The sequence below is a fragment of the Parus major genome, chromosome 2, assembly GCF_001522545.3.
Source record: "Parus major isolate Abel chromosome 2, Parus_major1.1, whole genome shotgun sequence".
Classification (NCBI taxonomy): domain Eukaryota; kingdom Metazoa; phylum Chordata; class Aves; order Passeriformes; family Paridae; genus Parus; species Parus major.
In genome coordinates this window covers 147,195,981-147,221,559 of record NC_031769.1, presented here as the reverse complement: position 1 = coordinate 147,221,559, position 25,579 = coordinate 147,195,981, and the positions used below count along the sequence as shown (strand labels likewise).

The 25,579-nt window shown below is 45.8% G+C and overlaps 1 protein-coding gene and 1 long non-coding RNA gene across 6 annotated transcripts in view; one reads left to right on the top strand and one right to left on the bottom strand.

Moving 5' to 3' along the window:
- LOC107200338 overlaps window positions 1–25,579 on the bottom strand; it is an 86,533-nt gene that overhangs the window by 43,697 nt on the left and 17,257 nt on the right. The gene's annotated exons all lie outside the window — the stretch shown is intronic.
- Window positions 1,648–25,430, top strand: GPR20 (G protein-coupled receptor 20). 3 transcript variants are annotated; one of them, XM_015618689.3, is made up of 3 exons: window positions 1,648–1,743; window positions 14,276–14,372; window positions 23,738–25,429. In XM_015618689.3, the coding sequence occupies exon 3, from the start codon at window positions 23,758–23,760 to the stop codon at window positions 24,817–24,819; it is 1,062 nt and encodes a 353-aa protein (XP_015474175.1). In that variant the 5' UTR covers window positions 1,648–1,743; window positions 14,276–14,372; window positions 23,738–23,757; the 3' UTR covers window positions 24,820–25,429. The 3 variants fall into 3 exon arrangements, with proteins under 3 accessions (XP_015474175.1, XP_015474176.1, XP_018861242.1); XM_015618690.3 differs by lacking the exon at window positions 14,276–14,372 and having other exon boundaries at window positions 1,649–1,743; window positions 23,738–25,430; XM_019005697.2 differs by lacking the exon at window positions 1,648–1,743 and having other exon boundaries at window positions 13,789–14,372.

Here is a 25,579-nt window from a genome sequence, read left to right as displayed (position 1 = left end):
CAGTGCTGGGTCATTTAATGTATAGACAAAGACATGTTCACTTCATCTGTCATGTAAACCTCAACTGCTCAAGTTTATCATTCACTGCCAAAAATGCTATTACAGCAGTTTGAGATTAGAAAGACAGTTTTATTCCTTCTTCTGACTGACCTTTGGATGGATTTTTCAACTCGGAAAAAGAAAAAAAAAACACTTTATATGCTCTGAACTGGAGCATAGAAAAGTCTAACACATTTCTAAGTATAGATGTGGTGATTTACAAGGAACTCTTTTTCTGGTTTTTATAAGACTCTGTCTTTCTTCAGCCATGAACAGTGTATTGGTTCTGACAAGGACACCAGGAACCTTTGAGAGCAGAATTATTTATGACTGGGAGTGTGTGATCCAATGGATAAGAAACTAGACTTATTACTTGGCTCTGCCATGGATGTACTGAACAAGAGCTTTCCCTTTCTATGTGTCTTCTTCTCTGCAGTGATGGTACATCAGAGTAAAAATCTATTTTCTCAGTAAATAAACCAGTACAGCCAAATCATCCTGGAAGCAGCAGATGATGCCTCCTTGTTCATAATCCCTGCTCCCTGCAGGATGTTTTTGACAAAGCCAAGTGTCCTCCAAACCAAATACATCCATGTCATCAGGTCGTTGGTGTTCTTTATGAGTCTGGTACCTGAGACCAATCTCAGTTCCTGGTCCTAAAAGTTCACAATAAATTATTTGTATCAAGGTACAGATGGTCTAATAATGAATGATAGACCAGTTGTGTTAAGAGCTGGAAAAGTGATCCATGATCCAAAGAGAGCACAGGTTTCATTGTTTCATTACAGTTGGTCAGCAGCACTGGGGCAAATTCTGTATTTGACTTACCTGAGGCTCTAAGATCCAAGTGCTCAATGGTTCACATCACGCTACTCAACTCAAAAATCTAAAAAACCCCCAGTATTTAGGGCATGAAACCCCGAGTCTGGAATTCCTGGAAGAATTATGTTATGTAGTCATGCAAAGGCATCTGGCTTTGCTCATGGCCAAAAGAAACCTTAAACATAGGTGTGATTAATCTGCTGTGAATAATTTGGCATTAGTGATAGCACTTGCAGGTTCCACTTCCTGATGGTGTTGTCCAAATCTCCCCCAGCCCTTTCCACACCTGCCAAAAATGTCCATGCATACTTTAGCTGCACAGTGGATGCACAGGGGAAGGAAATTCTTTATGTAGAAGGTAGTGAGGTACTGAACCAGGCTGCCCAGAGAAGCTGTGGCTGCCCCATCCCTGGAAGTGTTCAAGACTAGGTTGGATGGGACTCTGAGCCTCCTGGTCTTGTGGAAGGTGTCCCTGCCCATGGTAGGGGGTTAAAACTAGATAGTCTTTAAGGTTCCTTCCAACCCAATCCACTCTAAGATTTAATTTCTGTGTGAGGGTGAGGTCTCCATAAGCACCTCTTCTTTCAGCATGAGCCCCTAAAACCTCCCACCACTGCCTGCTCACATCATAAAAGTTATCTACAGCTCATCCTCACTCCTCTCCCTTCCCGACCCCTCCCCTCTCCCCTGAAGACATCCTTTTTACCAAAACGAGCCGTGGAGGCTCGAAAAAACACTGACGTCAACGTAAAAGTAAACCAAAGAGGTCTGGTTCCTGTATCATCCCCGCGCTGAGCGCCGGGGAACGAGCCCACGGCCACTCGCTCGAGGAATCTGGAGCGGGCTCAGAGCGCAGCAGCTGAGCTTTCTCATTCCGGCCGTGTGAGTACTGGCGTGTTTCGGGCTGGGAGCGAGGGGGGAGAGAGGGAGGGAGATTCACTGGCTGCAGCTTGGGAAAGCAGCGTGTTCCGATCCCGGCTGGGCTGAGAGTTTGGAGGCATCCAGATGGGGATGGGAGTCCTTGCAGGGTCGGGAGCGGAGCACGTGGGTTTGGGTGCGGGTTGGCTTCACGTGGGTGGGAGCAGCACTGAAGAGGATGGAGAGTGTTCTACACCGGGTGCTGGAGGGATACAGGAGGGTTGGGGAGTTCAGAGCTGGTGCAAAGGAAAAGAGCATCTCATCGAGGGAAACGTTCAGTTTTCTATAAACTGAACTGATCTATTTGGATGGTAAAGAGCCTTGTGAAGGATTCTGCATGAAAATATGAGTATTTCTGGTAAACTTCCATATACAGATTATTTGTGTCAAGTCCAGCTACACACACACACACCTGTGCATCCTACAAGTGTCCGTGTATAGAGGTGCAGAGCTAGACACAGGAGTTTTAGGCTCAAGCCATGAAAAAGTGATCTGAGAAGGGTCAAAATGAACTTTATAGTTTAAGGTTAGGTAGCAGAAAACTTTCCCCAGGGAAATGATACGGAAATGTCCTTACTCTGATTGCTGTGTGGGTGGGGGAAGTGGCTGGGCCAGAGCTGGGATGGCTGAAAGGGATGAATGGCCTCACTAGGTCCATCAGCAAGTCTCTGCCAACTGGGACATGTCTGGCCACAGTACAGCATGGAGAGAGCATCTCCCAGTGTTTACACAACCCACACTCAGTGGCAGTGTGATGAATTGGCAACGTGGCTCTTCAGACTCATTTCAGCTGTGTTTTGGTGACAGGAGGCGCCTTTTCCTCTAACATTTCTCACATGCCAGGGACAATTGGTCTTCTTCAGCAAAAAGCCAGCCCTTTCCCTGAAATGACATCTCCTTCTGCAAAGCTAAAACTCCCCCATTCAGAAATAAAACAGTGGGCATACAAGTTTAATCCCTATTACTTGCGCGTGACGGTCCCAATTGAAAACCACCAGGGCAAATACCTCTGTCACACACAATTAGATGCAATGCTGCATCTCAGCTCACCCTGTAAATCTCTCCCTGAGCAGGGGAAAGCTGAGCAGCCATGGAAAAAGAGGTAGAAATGCCCACCTCCTTCCTGTTGTAGCACAAGCAAGGGCAGAAGCTCCCCTTTGGCAGAAACCTCTTTACTAAGAAATTTTCCATTTCCTTTGTGCACAGATATCTTTGCCAACCCACAGTTAGAAGGAAAATCCCCATCTTCCCCCCATCCTTTCTTACAAGGACATATGGCAACTTAGCAATGCAATTGAGCAGCTACTTTATTAATTTATTTCAGAGCATTTTCCCTCACCCTGCTCAAGCCTCCTTCCCCACGTCTCCAGTGCTCTGAGATAAAACACAGACACAAAGCCATTTCTTCCCTCCCCATAGAGCCTAAAGGTGTCAAAAGCACCTAAAAGTCTTTCTTCCCCCATTTTGAAGCAGAAGCCAAAGTCCAAGGCGGAATTGCACATAAAACATCTCTCACAGCACGTTCCCCCTGAGGCAGAGCAAGCAGAACAGAGGAGACTGCTGAACACAGCAATAAATCCCACCAGATGCACGTACAACACCACCACAGCTCTGCTCCCCCTTAAGTGCATCATTCCCTTGGGATGATGTGATTCTCACAGGGAACCTGCAGGCTGTTCAGGCCCTACATCCCCCTTCAGAGGGGGAAAACCAAACCCTGCATTCCAACTTGTCAGAAGGGCTGCAGGATTTTGGCAGTCCACATTTTAAGGGGCTGGAGACAAGTAAAAGGGAATGTTTAGCAGGCAGGTGGTCATCACATTCAGAGAAACCTCACCCATTTAGGAGATGTGAATTTTGATGCCTAAAATCAGGAGCATACAAGTCCCTGAGCTCTTTTTAAAATATGAGACAAAAATTCCTCATGGGAGGAACATTCAAAGTGCACATTTTTTGAACTTCAAATCCAGGTTGGATGGAGCTTTGAACAACCTGGTCTAGTGGAAGATATCCCTGCCACGGCAGGGGCCTTGGAACTAGATGATCTCTAAGGTTTCTTGCAACCACCCAAGCCATGCTGTGGTTCGATGATTCTGTGATTTCCCTTTCCACCCTCACTGTTATAGCAGGTTTCTATAAATGTCCAGTGACCAGGTTTAGGAGGAGGTGAGATTACTTATTACATAAAGGTACATGCTAGTGATCATCCCATGACATCTATGGTAAAATCCACAGTCCCTTCTGAGGAATGTCTGCTACTTCTCAGCCAGCTCATCTGTAAAGGCTGTAAGGACTCTTCCTGCTCTCTTTTGCCTTTCATCCATTTTTCCTCCTTGCATTTTAATTTGTTTCTTTTAGCTGTACATTTTTTTGCAGATCACAAATAACTGAGCAAATCCTACTGATGGCTTTGCAGGGAAACACTTCCCATCCAGTAAATCCCAGAGAGGCACAGCAGAGTCCAGCTGAGCATGACAAAGTCCAGAGACAGAAGTAGTTGTGCTGAGGTGAAGGATGAATCAGGGGAATAGAAAAGTGAAGCCCAGAGCCAGAGCAACGAATCAGTAAAGCTGTGGGGGTCAGATAGGATTAGGCTGAGTTGGCTGTGACAGCCAAAGAAATGATGTCACCCAGCAGGATGACACTAACCAGGGATGCTGCTCTTCAGTCTCAGCATGATATTTACTGGGATCGATACACCATTAGTGTATAGACACAGAAGAACTGAATTCTTTATTACCTCTTACACATAATCCATAAAAGATGTACATGTCATCTATCACAGCCTGAAAAGCACCACTACAGCCATTATCACAAAACAGAAAGGATGGCTTCTTCCACATTGATGTAAAAAAGATTTACTGTCAAATGTCCCTTCCTCTTCATGGCTCCAGCCACCTTCTCTACAAATATCTGCCAAAAAGATGAGGCTCTGGGAAATGCCCCTAAAGATAAAAATGTAGGGTATGGTTTTCAGTGTGGTGGTCCAGCAGATAGCTTCCCATTTTTGAATGTTCTGAATTTGTCACCCTGTCTGTGGCACACCTGGAGAGATGGATTTGGGCCACTTTTGGGGGCTGCCCTATTGTGAGGCTATCACAAGTAATCTTTGGCCTCCTGGATGAGGGCAGGGATGCCTGTGGAGGCTTGCCAAAATTTTGTTTCATTCAGAGCTCCCAATAACTGCAAAGACCTACATCAGAGTAGGTTGTTTGCTGCAGGTAGGCATTAGCAAAGTGAAATGGCACTGAGCACTGAGCACACTGACTCACACAAAGAGCAGCACAGGCATTTAAACCCACCAGGGTCTTCTCAGAGTGATAACTCAAATGGATGCAGTAAAGTGAGTACCTGGGCACAGCAGGGACAGGGCACTGAGACAGACACAGGAGGAAAACCATCTTCTTGCATGACATGGAGGAGGTTTCTAGCACACAAGTGCAGAGGACAGGAGATTGCTGGAGGTCACCACACCACACAGAGCCACTAGCACCTAGCCTCTCCTCCTAGTGGGATGTATGGTCACTCTCTCGCTGGTCTGACCATGCTCCAGCAGCTGATCCAGAGAAGAGGAAAGTGAATAGGCAGAGAAAACCTTTTCCTGCACCCATCTCAACAGAAAGGTTAATGCATTATTAGGCTTATCAGGATCACAAAAACACAGAATAATCTGGGTTGGGAGGAACCTTAATGACCATTTACTTCCAACCCTGTTGCCATGACAGGGACACCTCCCACTATCCCAGGCTGCTCCAAGCCCTGTCCAACCTGGCCTTCAACACTTCCAGGGAGATGGTCCAGACTCTCCTCACCTTCACAGTGAATTTCTTCCTCATATCTAATCTAAATCTCTTCCAGTTTAGAACCATTCCCCTTTGTTCTATCAATATCTCTGTGTTCAAAAGGTATAGAATTATAGAGCAGCTCAGATTGGAAGGGACTTTAAGCGAGACATTCAGCCAGGTGCAATTTCACCTTTATCCCCAAAGTCTTTTTCTGGCAGGATGGAGAGAGAAAGCTGAGTTGTCATGCTGGGTTTCACCTGCTTGGCACTCACAGAGCTGCAGTTCCCCGGCAGCCAGGCTGGCTCCTTTTGCCTGGGTTGAATATGCCAAGCAATAGATCTCTGAGAAAAATCCAGCCTGCCAAGCTGTGTTATGCTGTCTCCAGCTACCAATTATGTGGATAAATTGATTGTTGTTAGAGTGATAAAGTAGCACAACAAATGCACTTTCAGGAACCAGGCATTTTTCACACACTGACTTTGAGGCTTCCCGCTGCTTTGATCAAACACACAGAAAATTGTCTGCAGGCTGCAGTGATGTTAGAGACACAGACTTGTGGAGGCTGAGGCAAACCAGCAAGAGGTTTAAAATACACTAATTACTCCACATTTGTGCACTATTGTGCAAAGCAGGTTGCTCAGATGCTTTTTGAAGGGGCCATCATAAAGCTCACTCCGACCAGCAGCCGCCTCGGAGGATACCCAGGACTGAAATAGCAAGGGGCAGACGTCAGGAATCAGAGTCACTGGCAGGAGAGGGAAAGGAAGAGGAGTCGTGCTGCCTCTGTCCCCTGCCTAGTTTAGATCTGTCTCATACCAGGGCTGTTCCTCTCTCACTCCCAACAGTATCAAGTTCACCCAGAGAATCAGAACTGCTAAGACGCTGGCATTAGCAATTCCCAACTGTATTATTCTTTGTGAGCAGCTTACCTAAGGAAGTGTAAGATTATTTTAAACACTCTGATTTATTAATACACCCAGAATGGCTCAAGCCACTAGTTCTTTCCCAAGGGAGTCCAGCAGTGGAGCTCAACATCTTCCCTCACAGTATTGGGACTGATATATGACTAGCTCTGATCAGATAGCATATCTAAAAATACAGAGCCTGCAGTTTATTTTTCTTGGAAAATGGAAAGACACCCAAAGAAGCAGAGCCCAGTTTAGCAGTCACAGCAAGCTGGATATTTGTTTTAAAGAAGCCAGCAGAATTTGCCCAAAAGAAGGTGCAATCTGAGGTTGTGTTACAGCCATGGGATTAACCTGTGGCTCCAGCACCATGGGGGGAACCTCTGGCTACTGCTGTGGCTCTGAGTCTGAATTACACAGGACAGGGATGCTGATTGCACATCCTGCCCTAGGAGACACAAGCAATAGGACTCCTCTCACCCAAATGAAGCCTCTATGCTGATACAATCATAAACTGGGCTGGTCATCTGGTCCAGACTGGTGTTAATGAACTAAACCATGTGAGACAAACCCACCTTGCACCATTCCCAGGGAAGCTGCCACAGACATCTCCAGCTGTTATCAATTTGCCTTCTGTTGTCTCTTCTGTAGATTAAACAAGCCCAGTTCTGCTGGTCTGCCCTGATGGGTCATGTTTGCTGGCCCTCAGGTCATTCCAATTGGTTTGGTTTGGATGTTTTCCAAGGCAGAAACACATCTCCCTTTCATTAGTCAATTTAACACTATTTATTACATGTAAGAATGCTTTTGTAGAAATTAATCCCTCCAGGTGACATGAAAGGCACATCAAACAGCACCTTGAGGTACTCCCAACATAACAAAGATTGAAGCTTTCAGTACTAAGATGAAGTTATGGAAAGGAATGATTCAGCAGTGACAGGTTGAGCTTTTGCACCTGATAAAAAATGTGCTTTGAGATCTTAAACACAAACTGGAGTAGGGCCTTGGTCTTCCCTCCATCATGCCATCCACTGCCCACACCTCAGTGAGTTGAAGACCTCACCAGCAGGGACAATCTGGTGCTATCTATAATAACATCCCAGACAGAGAAAATATCCCCTTGGATTTCTGAACTGTCATGTTTCCACCTGGCTCAGGTCTCAGCAGGTTTTCTCTGCTCCAAGTGGGAGACAAAAGGGTCCATGACCCCATGGCAAAACATACCACCACCTCAAGTACCAGCTGGATTCTGCTGCCCAGCACCCTGTTCCGTTTGTTTTTAGGAGAAAACTGATTGTTTTAGCATTGCAGTTTCCAGTAAATCACACATGTGATTCCCTCCTTCCCTTCCTGAAATTTTCCCAGAGCACTTCTGCACATTGTGCTTAGAGGGATGGTTTCAACCATAAGGAAACTGAAGCATCTCCCCAGAAAATGTGAGTTTTTTTGTTTTTTGTCTCCAGTGAGGCCCCTCACACAGAACTTGCTGCAAGGACAGGATCTGTAATTCTAAACAGCTGAGAACACAAAGGAACACACCCCTTCCAAAATAAAAGGAGAAAAACAAGAAAATAAAATCAGCAAATGTACCAGCTTCTTCCAGAGGCAACAGTTTTAGGAATCACTTGTAAGCAAGCAGCAGGGTGGTTGTTGGGGTTTTTTTCTTCCCAAATGGGGCCCTTTCTTTTCTTCCCGTTCCTATAGGGCTTTTCATCACTGTGGCATTTCCTATGATAATCCCCCAGATTTATGCTGCCCTGTTCCAGATCAGAGCATTGCTGAGCTCTGTGCACATCTAACAAAAGACAGCCCTGCCCTGAGCCCTTCGAAATCTCTCCAAACCAGGCAAACAAAGGGAATGGGAGAGGAGGATTAACATGTTTGCAGGGAGCAAGCAGGGAGAGGATGTCTTTCTCTAAACCCCTTTTTAGGTTTGTGGGTCAAAGTATCAGATTTTCCAAGTTGCAGGTGTCCTTCCTCCTGGGCTAGGTTATTCACATAGCAAAAAACCCCAAAAGTTGAACAGATGGCCCTGGGAGCCTCCTGCTGCTCCTTTCCAAGTTTGTGGTCACTGCTAAATCAGAGCAGGTGGAGATACCAGACTGGGTCTCAAAGCTTCCCACCATTTCCTTGCCATGGATTTTCAAATTCTCCTCTGGCCTCTCCATACTTGCAGGGCACAGCACATCTTGAGTTCAAGGTTTTCTGGCTCAGCCCTGCCACACAGCGCTTCCCACTGCCACAAACACAGGAGCAGAGTGCTGAGAGCTCTCTGGGGGATCTTCAACAATCCAGGACCAACAATCCTACCAATTCCTGCTCTGCAGCCTTCAAACCAGAGCTGGGCAAGAGCCACTCCACCCAGCACTGACCTCTCAGGGCAATGTGCCCAAGTAATGCCAAAGTCCAAAGCTTATGCAGCTTTCCCCTTCAAGCACCAGTATTCCTGTGTGCCCAGTGACAAACAAAACCAACAGGAAATACTTTGCTGCAAATAGGGGGAGTTCTGCAGTGAGGTTATGACACTGGACATTGAGTTCTTGGCAATTAGCTTCTGAATCTTTAAAAAAAATAGGAAAAAAGAAAAAGTACAAGAGGTGACTGGCTGGACCTGGATTGGGGGCCAGAAAGGTCACAGTGGGACCCTGCAAAGGATCCCAGTGAGGTTTGGATCAGTAGGGGAAGCTGAGACATGACATTTGTTGAGTGGCCAAAGACTCTTGGTAGCTCACTTTGCTGGTGCCTTGAACTGAGGAGCCTCGTCAGAACCCTCACATCTATGAGACCTAAGGTAAACTGGGCAGATTGGGATGGAGAGAGGGATCCTGGCTCACCCTCACAGGGTGCATTTATAACAGGTGAGGGACTTCATACCCCTTGTCATGCAAGAACTGGAGATAGGCAGGACCAAGCACTCTTTGTGCACTGCAGACACCTTAATTTTTCTTTCAGCTCAACAACAAATTTTCTTTTGCTCAACATCAGCAAAAATGCCACAGTCTAGGGAGAAAAATGGAGGGGAAACCAGTGGTCAGCAAAGCCAACTCCCAAATATGCAGCAGGCAGGCAGGAAACTAGCTCCTGCTTCCTCCCCCATGCCTGACTCACCCAACAGGAGCCATGACCATTATTTTAGGGCATCACTTGTCTTTCCCTGTCCCTCATCAAACAGATGAATCACAGCTGGATTCCATCAGCAGAAGCCTCATATGGTGAGAGTCTGATCTCCCTCCTTGAACAAACACATGGGGAGTCAGTTCAGAGGCAAGGATACAAAATTGTGATGGCCTCCAGCCCTTGCAGTCCTCTGAGGACAGCAAGTGACAGCTCAGTGAGTGTTGGGAAGTGCCTGTGATCCTGAGCAGTTGGCAGAGGACACAGACTGTGCCCTGCAGAGCTGCTGATATCAGGTAGGTACCGCAGCCTCTAGACCCTGCTGAGATGCCATCAAAAGAGACAGCTTGACCATCTTTTGTGGCTACCCACAGTCTCTGTTGCCCATGCTGACAGGTAAAATGCCCTGGGGGTACTGAATATCACTTGGGGAGCAATCCTAGCCCTCCTTCTCCAGAGATAAGTAGTTGAAATTTCTTTGTCTATTTGATATTTCTATCCCAGCATTGCAGGGAAGGAACGAAAGTCATCCCTTAAAACAAATTCTAAGAATTAATAGAGAGAGCGTTGATCTTTTCCTCCAATCCTTCCAGCTACACCTGAAACATAACCAGCATGAATGTCTCAGGGTTCAGATGCCAAAGCAGTCCCAGGATCTCCCAGATGTCCCAGCATGGCACACCTGGATCACCAAAAGAACAGTGAAGAATGACCTCTCAATAGCCCAGCAGATGAAGCCACATGTTGCTGTCTTTGGCTCCAAATGAGCAAGGGCCACAAGCTGAAAGCCAGGCTGGAGACAGCCAGCCTCAATCTTCAAGGTTCTTTCAACTGGACTTCCCTTGGGTTCTATCAAAAGCACCAGAAAAACCCTGGATCTGCCCACTTCCACAAAATACCAGCTCAGGAGTCACCAAAGAGGAGTGTTCCCACACTGCTCTCCAAGGGAATACATGTCACTTCTTTATGACAAGGAAGTGTGGTGGGGTTGAAGAACACCTGACCTAGGTGGAAAGTTCCTACATATTTGGGGAGAGCCCTGTTGCCCACATATTTTCCCCTAAATCAAAGGTGTCTCCTGGAGGGTGGTCCAGTGCAGAAATTTCTCTGCCCCTGGTCCACATGTGAGAACCTACATGGTTCTCTGGGTCAGTTCTGATTCACAGCATCCCATAATAGCCTTGGAGACCACAGGCAATCAAGATTTTATGGCTCATGGGCAGAGCATATCATTGAGACATACACTAATGTTTTCCAGCACTTTTTAAACTCTGAGGATCTTCTACGGTAGATTTACCCGAAGGAAGAATAATTGGAGAGGGTAAAATGGATGTAAACTCTCCTGAATGTCATTAAATTTATCTGCCATGGTAAAGGTTTACTCACCTGGCAAGCTCACATTATTGCCTCTCTTAAAAAGAGGTTTTCCAGACAAGACAGTGAAGATCCCACCCTTCAGTGTCTTCCATGTAGTGAGGATCCCACTCTTTGGTGACCTCCATACAGCCATGACCTTGGGTATGGACCTCAGTTTTCTGAACTCTGTTTTGTCAATATCCAACATCTTCTTGGGTAAGAATTCTCCTCCACTGCTGAAGAATATAAGTCATTTGTGAGGGTCTGTTCAGTGTAACAGAGCCTACATTCAGCTTCCTAAAAATACCCAGGTATGTTTGGACACTGGATTTGGGTCCTTGCAGAGCTGGTCAACAGAGACACCTTGAAAACTGATCTGGCCACGTGCCTTGAGCCCATCTCAGGGCTTTAACTTTTTAACAGCCCATCTGTTAAAGCTCATTATGCAGTGCCCAATCTTAATCTCTTCTCCCACAGCAGGGGATCAAAGGATGCTCAATTCCCCTTTTTGAATAGGACTGGAAGAGTATACCCTTCTCCTGGCAAAAACAGGACACACCTCCCCAGAAGGATGTGTGGTATCAGCTTTCTCTCCAGCTTCCTCAAGAGCTGTCTGGCCTCCTGCTTTTCTGCACTGTGCCACAGAAGACTATTAACCAGAACCCTATTCTACATGGCAAGGTTAAGGGATTGCTAGGAATTACCATGGGCTAGTAGCATCCTTCCCTGTCATAATTATTAGTCCTTCTACATGATGATTTTGACTGAGCCAATACCTTCTTCCATCTACAATCTCACTCCAATATTTAATACTGTTGTATATTCAATGAACAAGCTTGAAAATTTTCCACTTACTAAAGCTTTACTATTTTTTTTTCTGCCTCTTTTGCTCCCTCTGGGAGGGTAAGAAATGACTGAAAATCAAGAGATGATAGAAGCTCTTCATTTATCAGCTATGGTTGCAACTCCTCCTGAGGTTGAGTGTGGGAACCGGGTCTGGGACAAAGCATGGCCCAAAGCCCGGATGCGCCTTCTCCACCTTAACAGCAGCATCTGCTTCCCAATATGGCATGTTCTGCGCTATCTCAGGCACAACTTGAAACTTTGCAGCTGTTGCCACTCAAAGCCTAGCTCTAAATCCAGCTAGGAGGGAGAGGCTGGGATAGTGGGGGAGTGCAGGGCACTGATTATCCCATGCACAGGGATGGGAACACAGCTCTCATGTATCATGTGGAAGCATAAAACCAAACCAGTCCTCACACAGGAAAGACCAGACAGTCCCAGAGAAGGTGGATAGAGTGCAGGTACCAACAGCTCATCCTGGAGAGAAGTATTTTCTTTCTTACAGTCTCACAATTCTAACTCCAGAGAGTGATTCCCTAAATATAAAAATTTGCATTTGCCACCATAGGCACTGAGATTGATAGTTGTAGAAGTCTATAATGATCTGGGTTGGAAGAGACATTAAAGACCATCTAGCTCCAAGCCCCTGCCATGGCAGGGACACTTTCCACTAGACCAGGTTGCTCCAGGTCCTATCCAGACTGGCCTTGAACCCTTCCAGGGATGGGGCAGCCACAGCTTCTCCAGGCAACCTGTGCCAGAGCCTCAGTAGGGTCCATCTTCACCCACCCTGCCCAACATTAGACCATGGGTTGGTTTCTTCTCTTTGTTCTTACCCCTGTTGAACTTCCAGGATGGAGGGAACTGAAGGCACAATAATCACCCAAACAGTGGTGCTCATGAAGACTTTCCTACCACACTTGCCTCTCAAGCATAAGGAAGTGAGAAACAAATGAAAGTTCAGTCATATGCCTGAGATAGAGAGCAGTTGTGGAAGGCTGGATGCCTGGATTAAGGGGCTCATACAACCAAGAAGGATGTTCCTGAAACAGAGGAACAATCTGCTCCTCAATGTGAGGAAACTCAAAATAGAAAATCAATAAAATAACCAGACAAAAAGGATCAGCTCAGTCTTCCTGGGAAAGATCCAAGGGTGAAAAAGTAATTCCAGAAAATGAGGTCAACCTTCTCTAATAACCATAGCTACTGTTTGTGCTCCAGTGAGACATGCATGTGTGGAGTTTACCTCTCCTCTATTTATGGATTTGACCTCTTGACCTGGAATTCAATGCCTCTCAGTTGATCCTGTCATGTTGTGACAGGCCATATCCCGCGTGTTTATTGCATTGGCACCAGTGTTGTCTTTATCTAAAGTGTGATGCAGGCCAGGGCTGATACTAAAATCCAGCGTCCATCCTCTCCGTATTTCTAAACAACTAAATTTGATGTAAGCTCTCACATTTTTTCTGCCTTTTCTCCCAAAATAAATCTCTAAAGCTACTGAAAAGTTCCTAGGGAGAACATCTCTGCAAACCCCAAAAAAGATTGGGTTTTGGTACCCAGTTTAGAGCAAGAAGTGGGACTTGAGATGGAACTTGGGGGATTTTGAGTCCTTAGGGCATCAATCAGCAGAGATGTCTTGAAAGCTTCTCTTTGGCTATGTGATTTGAACTCATCTGAATAATGGGATAATTCATTATGCTTTTTCCAATGTCAGTTTCTTCTCATGTAGCCAAGGGTGTAGAGATACTTAAATCCCCACTCTAAGAGAGACCTGACACCCACAGTGACTCTACCACCAGTAGGGAAGGGCTGTATGAGGATGGAGGAACATGTTGGAGGGCCCCCTGGACAGATCTCATTATCTCTTCTCCCAAATGACTGCAGGCAGCACTAACAAAGTGTGCAGGGTCATCCTTTGATTCCCTGTGCCAGGGGTTTTCTCAGGGTCTGGACAGCTGGGTTGATTCAAAGTATATCACAGGCTTTGTGGCATTTGGTTCAGCACCTTCCTACAGCTGCCAGGGATGCTTCTCTCTAATCCAAATTCACATCAGGAAGATGAAAAGAGGGGTCTTTTCCTCATGTCACATGTGGTGGTGACATTGCAGTAGCCCTGATCTGGCAAGTTCCCAGCAAGGAGATTTTGTTCCCACAGAGACACAGGGAAATTGACCTGGGGGTCGCAACATCAATTTTAGTTTACTAGAGAAGTTCAGGCATTAGCACCGTGAGTACGGCTGGAGCCCTCTTCAGCGTTTACAGCACTTCATAAATTTCAGAGAGACTTAGGGCAAGGAGCCAGATGTTTGGGGAGAAATTCTGAACACTACAGACAAGTGGAAATATTTTTTTTTTTTGGTAGTGTATATTTTTTCCCATTAGTTGCAAGGCTATATTTAGAAGAGGCGGGGGGGGGAGAGAGAGAGAACGCAAGAGAGAGATTAGGCATTTCTTCATATTCTGTAGTCACTCCAGTTGTTCTGCTTGTAGGAACAGATGTCTCTTTCCTGGGCTGATAGCAGTCAGGTCCACAAGGAAACTTTCTTACCGGCAGCTTCGCTAACATAGAAGGGAGATCGGGACAGAGGTAAGTCAGTCCATCATGCAGGAATACTCTGCAGGGACCATTGCAGGGAATGCTTTGGGATATTGGTCAGAGACAAAGAGGGGGGCATGGGATTGGAGACAAGAGGGGGCCAGGAAAGATTTGCTGGATATAGGACTCCAAGTCCTGGCTATGGCACCACAGAGCCCTGGATGGGGTGGGAGAGGAAAGGGTCCTGCACTGAACACGTGGATGAGCAGCTCAGGAAGTCTCTGGATCTGCCCATGCACCAGGTGTGGAAATCCCTTGTGAAGTGCCTGACCTGAAAAGCCAGGCTGTGCCAGCAGCTAGCAGAGGCTGCAAGGAGCTTCTCCCTTGTGACTTTCTTTGCTCTTGGGATGTGGAGCACTATAAGGACATTTCGTTGCTCTTCAAGGAGATGGAGGGTTATGGGAAGTGTGCAGACTTGCAGGCTTTCCCTTCTTGAAAAGTACTGTGACAGCTCTTGTGAAGAGGGGAGTGATGTCGTTTGTACATGTGTACTCCCAGGCATAATTAAATTTTGGTGAAATGCATTCAGGAAGGTTTTGGAAGCGAGAATGCATTCAGGAAGGTTTTGGAAGCGAGAAGAGATGATGCACTACCTGGAATGGAGTCAGCTGCAAGTGGGGGTGTTTTACCTGTCTGGCTCGCCAGCAGGGTGCAAGCTCAGCTCTAGGAAAGATGCTGTCTTCCCTTTCTAAACCCACTTGTTGGCTCAGTAGAAGGAGAAAGCAGACCCTTTCAGAAATGCTCCCTGTTTTCACAGCAACACATTCACTGACAGCACAAAGTTTTTCTAATTTAACCCTGTGAATTCAAAATCTGCGTAACCCTGAAGGCACTGTGGGGTCTGCAGAGCACTGTCATGTGTCTTGCTAAGGAAACTACAGAAACCGGCCTTCCAAAGGGTTAAGACATGGTTGTCCATCCTGGGACGCCTCAAAAAGAGGACATCTACTCCCTAACTGGGTCTCCTATCTCTCTGCATTCCCCGGGCCAAGACCACACATGGCTCTGTGCCTCAGTTTCTTCCTGCAGCCAAGACAGCTTGGAGTGAGTGCTGAGAGGCAGAGCTGGTACACCTGACCCCTCTGCATCACCCCTGCATCCCTACCTGCACTGGTGCCCTGTGCTCCCTGGCGTGTGAGCATTGTTTCACTAGTTCTGCATTCCCTGGCTGTGCAGAAGCCCAGGTATTTCGCCAACAATAGAACTCTGCTGTTGTTCTTCTTTTACTGCCCTTCTTGCCAAAGGACAGAGCAAGCAGGCAGCTGAAGGCAGAAAGAGGAGAAAGTGCTCAAAGTGTGCTAAATTTGCAATTAAAAATTTCCTTCTCCAAAGCAAGCAGCAGTACACACGCCAGATACTGTTTTTGCACTTGCCTGTGAAGTTCCTGCATGTGCCTATATGGTAATTTTCACTGCACGGTTCTCCTTGCACACAGCCACAATAGCTGTTATTCCAAACTGACATTTCTAGCACTTTGTCTCAGGCACCCTGGAAACGCTCGATGGATTACTGTAATCCCTATAAAATCAAACACATTTTTCTTTTACTGTTACAACCTCCCAAGAAGACAGGCTCAAATCCATCTTTACTGGCTGGACCCATAAGAGTCCAAATCTATATGTTTTGTTTAAGATGTAAGATTTTTTTTTTTAAGAAAGTTAATCATACTGGAAAAAAAAATCAGCCAAAAATATGTTTTCCCCTCACATATAATGGTCCACAAGGGACAGAGAGGGGCACACTCAGGAAGTCATGCTCTGATTTCTCTGAAAGTAACAGAGCTGGAAACACACAGCACCTACTGCAGAGATGTCCCTCCATGCTCCCTTGTGACAGATGGCACTTGGTACGAGCCCTGACAGGATATGAGATATTGGTCTTTTAAATGCTAGAAGCATGATTGATAAAGCATTCACCAAGACATTTAGCATTTCTACTCCAAGGCCAAGATCTGATAACACAGAAAAAAGGGACATGAAAGATAGTGGTATTGATAAGGCCTCATAGACATCCAAGTGTTTCAGGTGTGGTAAAAACAAGCAAAAGGAGGCAAACCCCCTTTATTATTACCTTTATTATAGGTGATCAGTACTAGCAAGCCTCATCAGAAATGTGCTGGGGACCTCTAGGTGCCCACCACTGCTGGTGGATATTTGTAGATCTGGAGAGGCAAAGTGTACAATCCCACTTCTCTTTTTTCTTGCACATTTCTCTTTCTTTCAAAGGCTGAGGCATTGCTGCTGCAAATGGCCATAGGGGAGGTATAAATTCATAAGAAATCTGCCAGTATGTGAATTTCCTCCTCTGTATATCTGGGAGCTTCATTTCAGTTCTTTTCATGCATGCTCAGGACAAGGGCTGAGGGAAAAACCATGCAGACCTTTCCAATTTTTAAACAGATTGTCTCTGGGGTGTCCAGGACTGTGATCTGTCACCTGGTTGTAAGCAGCAGGTTCAAGCCTGGATGCAGAGAGTTGGCATTTGGTCCAAGCCAAGTGGAATCAGTCCCATCTGGGTCACTTTGCTCTGTGGAGAAGAGGAATGCACTTTGGAGAGTTGTGCTCTCCCTTGTCTAACTGGCAGTGATCCCTCATGGCCCAGGGTGACCTGCTGGACTAAATCATTGCTTGGGCACCCACAGACTATTTTTTGTCCCAAAATGAGTTAGGGATGCTTTGAAGATGAGGTTCCTCACCTTCAAAGGACGTGATTTTGGCCTTGGGCCCATGGGAAGCACAGGATCCACCCATGTGTACACACAGCGTTGAACTCGGTGTGGTAGGTGGAGCTCAGATCACAGCACAGAGCAACATCCATTGTTCAGCCACAGCAGGGCCTTGGAGATGAAGGAGCACACAGAGGCAAACTGGGAATCTCAGGCAGGAAACAGCTCAACAACACATCAGCAACACCAGCCCAACAACCAGCATTGCATCAGCCTCCACACATCCTCAGCCTGTGATTGCTTACAGGTCATGAAGGATTACCCCTATGCCTGAGACGAGACATACAAGTTTCCCCTCTTGCCAGACGGGAAATCCGATTCTCATGGCCAACATTACAGATTCACAAGTCAGTGTGGGGGTTTAATCTCTCTCGGCCTTGAGAGGAAGCTGTATGAGGAGCAGGTGAGGTCACTTGGTGACCAGTTCCGCCTGCAGGAGACTGAGAGGAAACCTGATTGAAGTTACAACTTCTTTGTGAGAGAAGGGGCAGGCACGGATCTCTTCTCGGTGGTGACGCAAACTAATGGCCTGAAGTGGTGTCCAGGTGGGCTTAGATTGAATATTAGGAAAAGGTTTTCACCCAGAGGGTGGTTGGGCACTGGAACAGGCTCCCCAGGGAAGTGGTCACAGCACCAAGCCTGATAAAGCTCAAGGAGCATTTGGACAACTCTAGGGCACATGGTGTGACTCCTGGGGATGGTCCAGTGGCAGTGGCAGGAGTGATGATCATAGGAGTGGCCCCTATGATCTTTCTGGGTCCTCTCCAACTCAGGATATTCTATGATTCTGTGATTCCAGACCAAAGCTGTAATTCAGCACATGACCATTCAAACCGCCAGACCAAGTAGGAACTGCTGGCCATCACACTCTTCATGACACATGGGCAAGCAGGCCATGGCTGAATAGTGCCAACACACAGTGATTAGCTATCATCTGTACCAGTCAGGCTGGTTTCTCCCATGGTTTGGCATAAATTATTTCTCTTCAGGAAAACAACAAGAAGCAGGCAATACTCCTTTTTTCACAGAAAGCATCCAGCCCTGTTTGCTGTGTTTCAATGCCAAAGCAATTGTGAATTTGCAGAGAACAAGATCTAAATGAAAGGATGTGTGGTGGAGAGTGTTAACAAATGCATTGCAGGTTCCCATTAGAGGAAACAAGGATCACTCTCAGTGCCTGTTTGTGTGGTTGTCAGCTCTGATTTCCTCCATCCTCCTAATGTTTTTCAATCTGCTGCCTAATTTCAACTAGAATTTGGCAGAAGGGAAAGATCACCTCAATTTTCAGGAAATTAGGCAGCAAAGAAAGGAGAAACTCAAACAAGTGTCAGAGCCAAGGGAAGATCTGGAATGTGAGTGCTCATTAAGGCAGCCAAGTGTCCACATGGGAAAAAGTTATAATAAGCATCTCAAGCAGGGCAAAGCATTCCCTCAGCCCTGCAAGCCACTGTGAGACATGAGACTGCAAGAAATCAGGTGTCATTTAATCTAGCACTCATAAAACTATGTGTTTTGTGTCTCCAAAGCCCCTTTTATGTCCACAGCATTGGAGGGAAAGGAATAATCCAGCTCTGCTCTGGATTTGGCTATTTCCTACTGCAATTCTCCAGAAGGTGAATGTTTCACACACTTGTTCCAGCCACCCTCAGACTTGAAGGTTTAAAGGAGACCTCAATGCCCAGGAATCAATTGAGAGCAGAGATCTGATGCCCACAAAAATGGGATCTTACCTGCCCTGAGAATGGGATCTTACCTAGCCCCATTGCTGCCTCAGAGTAGAATCTGTCTCCCCCACAACTATCTCCCTCCTCAAGGGCCAGATGGGCACCAGTTTTTCCTTTCAGCAGCTGGATTCACTCCCTTTCTCTCTCTTTCTCTCTCTGTTCCCCCTGTCAGCAAACCCACCCTCCCCAGGCTGAGCAAGAGACACACAGAACAAGCCCTACCATGTATAGGGCAAGGTCGACATGCACAAAAACACCATATTTGGCCAGTTTGAGCCAGAGTTGAGTGAGAGCTTGCCAGAAGGAGAATCATACAATTTAAATTGAGAGTGAGTTTAACCCTTCATTTATAAATATGATGATAAATCACCCAGGGAACTTTAAACACGGGAAGGCTGCAAAGCTAAACACGCACTGTTGCCACCCCAGGCAGCAGAATAACACCGGCAGGCAGGACAGGGTGAGTGGAACAGAGAGGATGATAGAGGAGCCAGGTTGCCATATCAGATGTTCCAGTTCAGGACAGGGAGATGAGAAAATCTGAAGCTGTTTATACTAAATTACACTCGTGCTTGTTAACATCCTTTTCAGCTTTCCAATCCCAGTGTGTGGCTCTGGTGTTCTCTGGGTCTGCACACAGAGATCCCTTCTGCACACCAATAAATATTCCTTTTGGAATGCAGTTAGGACAAAGCTCAGTTGTCTGACCTGCCTTTTCTTTTGTATCCCATTACTTGAATTGCTGAGCCAGATACAAAAGTCCCCTGGGCTAAGGAAGTGAAACCCACTGATTTCAGCAAGGTGAGGGTGAGGCTAAAGGCTGTCACCAAGCACACAGCTCGGTGCAGTGGAATACAGGATGATCAGGGATCTCTTCCTGGAGCAGACATAGCACTGAGCTGCCCATGCTAAGTTAACAAGTGTGATGCCAAGCAGTGAGTGAGAGAGGGAAGAATCCACAGGGCCTGTTTTCAGTGACCATCTGTTTCCTATTTGGCCCAAGAATGATGGAACTGATTGCGTCACACAACAATGGGAAAGTCTTTCAGAGCAGGTTCCCCTCTCCCAGTGCTGAGCAGGGACCTTTATCAGAACAAGGGAAAGCAGGTCAACTTCCATTCTCTGTCCCTCCCTTTATCCCATTTCTATCCAGATGCCTGCTGTACTTTTAAGGAAATTCTACCCACAGTCTCCCATCCAGACAGACAAAATCCAGCCTGAGAGGTATAATATAACAGCATAGACCAACTGGCACGGTCAGACAGCACTCAGAAGGATGTGTGTTTACCCATCCTGGGCTTTGCAGACTGCCAGCTCCAAGAAACAGGGATTGCTTGGAAATCTGGGGGGCTGAGAGCTCAGTTAGGTATGAAGTAGGCTAAGCTCCAAGCTCTTTGAAGATATTAGGAAGGGGGTTAACCCGAAGTTTATTTGCTCTGTAAGTAAAGGTGGTTCTTGCAGTTCTGCATGAGCTCATGCCATAGCCACAAGTAATAAATAGTGCAAAACACAGCAGAATAAAGGTTTGCAGAGGCTGCAGAGCTTCTCTTTAATTTAACTATGCCCCTCACTGACTTCCATATACCATCACGTCATGGTGATGGGTAGCTGAATAGACTCACTTTAACACCTGCATGAGTATGTCTGATGGTAGAGAAAGAGAACTGGTTGAGATAATATTTGGACTCGGAGAGAGGAAGAATTCAAAATCTTTGGAAATGTTTAGCTTTGCTCAGACACAAGGTCAGGTTGCCTTTCTGTGCTGCAAAATGGGGCAGTGTACCCTTCTCACCGGCTTGGAGTCCCACAATGGAAAAATCCTTAGCAGCTGTAAACTGGGGGTTTGGTCCAGCTCCATCTCATTAAAAGCACGAAGACAAATTCTGTTGCATTGCTAGTCCAGTTCTCCGTCCTTTCTGCTTGTGAGCCATGAGATGAGAGCAGTCCCACAAAGAAAGGAAGAGGCCATTCACCCAAACATCCATCAGTAACAATTTGATTAGAGGAAGATTTTTCCCACCACAGCCCAAGAGGCAGCTTTTCCACAGACTGTCAGGGAGGAAATCTTCAGGATTAATTGAATTTGCCAGGACTTCTCTCATGTAGTTGTTTGGATTTTGAGTTCAGATAGGGCAGCAACAGACTGAGAAAGCTCTAATGCAGCACTTCTTTGCATATTCAATTTGGCAAACACAATGTTACCTGTTGTTTTTCAGCAGTTTACAATATCTGGAGTTTATTTCCTTGCACATGGGGCTTAGTGGAAAAGGTGACTATGGTAAGCCAGAACATTGTATATGCTGATTATTTTAATTTTCTATTTGTCTGTAACATGCTCTACATCCCTCAAAAGCATTGTGAGGATGAGGAACATTTGAATGTGTTTGAAATTGCTGATTTCATTGAGACAAGAAAGGCAAAATAAGATGAATATCAGGTGTTTGTGATAAGGGATCTCAGACTGAAGAAAAATCTCCCAGAGGAGGCAAGCTACAAACAAGATGCAAAATCATAGCAAACAGCCAGTGCCAAGGAATTACAATGAGAAGACAAATGCAGGTGCAATTAATACAGTTTAGTGCAAGCTCAAGGATGGGATGGGTGATTTTGTCTTCTCCCCTTGCTCAGCTATGCGTCTGAACACAGATATACAAGCTCACACTGCACTCCAGAGGCACCAAAGTCTTTCTTTATTTCTTGGCTTCCACAGCGCTCCTCTTGATAGCATCTGCAAAGAGAAAGCTGGGAGCAGATCCAGGCATCTGTTCATTTCAGTTTGTTTTCGTAATTAAAGAGTGAAACAAACAAACAGAGAAGATGGTGAGAATTTTAGGAAATCAGCAGAAATCAGGCCAGGGTTCAGCATTCTCCCCATGCATATTTCTTAGGTGCCAGACTTTGCAACTCCACTACCTTCAGCCTATTTTGGGGCCAGTTTTTCCTGGTTTTCTCTGACAGTGTGCTTGGCACAAAATGTAAAGAGACAAGACTCTCCCTCAGGAGTCTGCAGGCTCAGTCAGACCCAGACAAAATGCCATGAACATGTGTGCTACTTTGGCTGCCACCAGAGCTCAGTGCACGGTGAGGTAATCTGGTCATTCCCAAAACAGATGATGTTCCAATGTCTGGTTTCTGCTCTGGATGGTCTAGAGGTAAAAGGAGATAGAAATTAGCATTGTTCCTCTTTGCCCAGTAGTTCTTTGGGGCATTACAGGTGGCCTGACCCTAGGCTTCAGTATTTCGGTCCTGCAGTGTATTCTGGCACTGGGTGGGATATCAGGAGGGCTTTATGTTTGAGCACCAGCCATTCCAATGGACAATTCAACTCCTTGGGCTTCAGTGGCTACCTAAATAAAAAAAATTGCCATTTGATTGGAAATAGCCTTCTGAGCTCAAGGACATTTAAAACCAGCTTTTTCCTTCAAATCACTTCCACAGACTGAGAGGCAAGAAGAAACTAGAGCAATCCCCAGATTCCAGGCCAACAAACCCAAGATCCATCATGATGGCAAAGTCACTTCCCCAAGAATTTTTACACCTGGTCTTCTAAATTCTCAGTCCTAATCTGCTTTTTCTCAACAAATGTTCTGCTTCACTCTCACCTGGCTTGAATGAACCAAGCAGAGTAATCACAACTAGTCTGATCATCCCACGAGAACTCTTGTTCTTGAATATTGACTATTGGCCAAACACTGGTGAGACACATTAGGAGTGTTGCAGGAAATGCAGAGACATGGTGGGCAGGCAGAGGAAGTCTGGCACTCATGAGGCAGGCTCAGAGCTGCTGTGATGTTCTCTGGACCCAGTTAGTATTCTCCCTGCAAAACATTTTCTTTTGGCCAGCAGGGACTCTCCTCAGAATCCACTTTTCACTTTTGTCCTAAGTAGCTTCCTCCTCCATTTTGTATACAGCCACCAACAGCTTGAAGCATCTCACAGGTCCCTCTTCCTGATCCCCATAAGCAAAAAGGATTAGAGGAGAGGAAAAAGAAGCTGACAGAGGATGGGGTATGCTTGGAGCTGGACATCCAGACTCCCTCAGCAATTCCAGACTTCCCAGCCCAGGCATACTGCAGTTCTGTGAGCACTGGGAGATGTGTTTGCCGCTCCTTGTCTCCCACTCCTTCTGCATTTGGCTCATTGGTAGCAGGGATTTCAAACCCTCATAAATCAAGTCTTTCAGCATCATTCTCTGCTGATCCAAGCTGATTTTTTTTAACCTCAAAGCCCTGCCCAGCCACTTTGAGATATTCCAGACGTTTTTCAACCATTTATTTTTATTGAAACCAGCCAAGTCTCTGTATATACTGGGTCTTTTTTTAAAAATCATTTTAATATACAAATCAGTTTAAAATAGTGTATAAGTCAGGAATGATTTGCAAATTAAACTGTCAGACCCTGGCAGGACTAGTGGCTGACGCTCTTAGTTTGAAATCTTCCGGCTGCTGTTGCTGTGAACACAGATCTCTAGAAGATGCCACACAACCTGCTTCTGCTTTCTCCGAAAATTCAGCCTTTCTCTGATTTCATGGAAATCTTACAGCTTCTGAAAACTGCTGCATGTAACTCTAGTGAGATCACCTGCCTAAGGCAAGGGATATTATATTTTAGGAATAAAATTCTGGGGTTATAGTTATGCAAAAGTCTTCTGGCCTTAAAACCATTTTTGTACAAGGAAGAGGAAGAGAAACTTGAAGTGTGTGTCTTCCCTAAAACATGCATCTGGAACCACAGGAATACACCAATTATAAGCCCAGGTATTTTCCTTGTGAATATTAGTAATCCCATATTGGTAGACAGGGATCTACAACTCAGGATGTGCAAATATCTTGGTTAAAATGTTTTTAAGTGACAAGATTTGGAGCCCTAAGGAATTCATCACTATACCTCTGTTTCTTTTCTTTCAGATTGTTGGAAGTCAGTGACCATGCCGACCTCCTCCACTCAACTGCCAGCCCTTGACTCTATCAACTCCACTGAGCAACCTAACTCCAACATCAACTTGTTCTCCAAGTTCATCCACTCAGACGAACAGCTATTCACAGATTTTTATAGCCTGTGGATTGTCCTGATGGTAGTCAATGCCATCATTTTCCTGGTGGGTGTTGTGCTGAACAGCTTGGCACTGTACGTCTTCTGCTTCCGTACCAAGACAAAAACCACCTCTGTTATTTACACCATTAACTTGATCGTAACTGATCTCCTGGTGGGCTTTTCCTTGCCTGTCCGGATCATCATGTTCTACAGTGCAGGGGATTGCAAGAATTGTTCCTTGGTTCACATCTTTGGCTACTTTGTCAATATGTACTGCAGCATCCTTTTCCTGACGTGCATCTGTGTTGACCGCTACCTGGCAATAGTGCAGGTGGAAGCCTCACGTAAATGGAGGAACCCCACCTGTGCCAAGGGGATCTGCATCTTCATTTGGATCTTTGCCACTGTGGTGACTTTCTCCATCCTGACCATGGCGTTAAGGTTTGCTGAGTGCTGCCTCTCCAAGATCCTGGTCCTGATGGTCTGCGAGTACTTCTTCCCCCTCATCATAATCATCTTCTTCACCACCAGGATTATGTGTGCCCTGTCCAAACCCAGCCTCATGCACCAGAGTCGGGAGAGGAGAATGAGGGCTGTGCAGCTCCTTATCACCGTCCTCATCATCTTCATGATCTGCTTCACTCCTTTCCACGTGTTACAGGTCGCAATCTCCATCAACCCAGACATGCCCCACAACATCAGCCTCCTCGTCTACCACGTGACAGTGACTCTGAGTAGCCTCAATAGTTGCATGGACCCCATTGTCTATTGCTTTGTCACCAATAACTTCCAGTCAACCATGAAAAACATCTTCAGGAAAACCGAGCCAGAGCAAACTAATGCAGACATCCTGGGTATGAACAAGAACTCCAAGGGCTCCAACGCAATCATCGCCTTTTCAAACACAATAGCAAGCCCTCTGAGCTTGCCATCACCAAGCAGTGTCCAGATATAACCCACATCTGATGGGACACATTGCAGTAAGCCAGTGATGCTGGAATATTGATAGGATGCACAATACTGTAGTTATTGAACTCTTTGTGGTTTAGACTGAGGTTCAGACTGACAGTGGTGGAATTTATCCCTCAAGAACATTGTGATCTGTTTGGAGATGGAACCTACAATGCTGTTAGTACCATACAAAAGAGAGTCTATTAATTACTGTTCCCAGCGGGGAAGTTTTCTTTGTATTTTAATACAGACATTTTGCTAGCAACAAACTCTTTACTGTGGTTTTCTTTTCATGTTTGTCATCATAATGCAATACTTCTAGAATGACTTAGAAAGCAGGATAGCTCTGGTTTGTACTGAAAGTTTTTTGTGCCTTGGGCATATGCTTAAGAATAAAGGACAAGAAGGATGTTTCCAGAGCTATCCATTACAAAGATTTTACATGCCGATGGAATGGGAAAGAAAGCATTCTAACCCACATGTCACTAGTGCCTACTTATTTGTTCCTGAGAAAGTCTGAACCTTCTCAGGGAAGAGATGAAGTCAAGCAGTGAAGTCTACTCTTGGCTGTAAGCAAAAATACGTGTCAATGTATATATTTTCATACACATTGTCTGTGTTGGGGAGAGGTTAAGGATATGTTCCATTCTGTATTTGGATCACTAAATCCCCTGAATTGCAGATGAGTATACAAAAATCTCTGAAAATGAACATGAATCCCAGCAAACTCTGCTGTTCTGCTCTGTCTCCCTGAGGAACAGCCA

Coding starts and splice junctions, on each gene's coding strand:
- GPR20 (XM_015618690.3), top strand. CDS start 23,758: ATGCCGACCTCCTCCACTCAACTGCCAGCCCTTGACTCTATCAACTCC.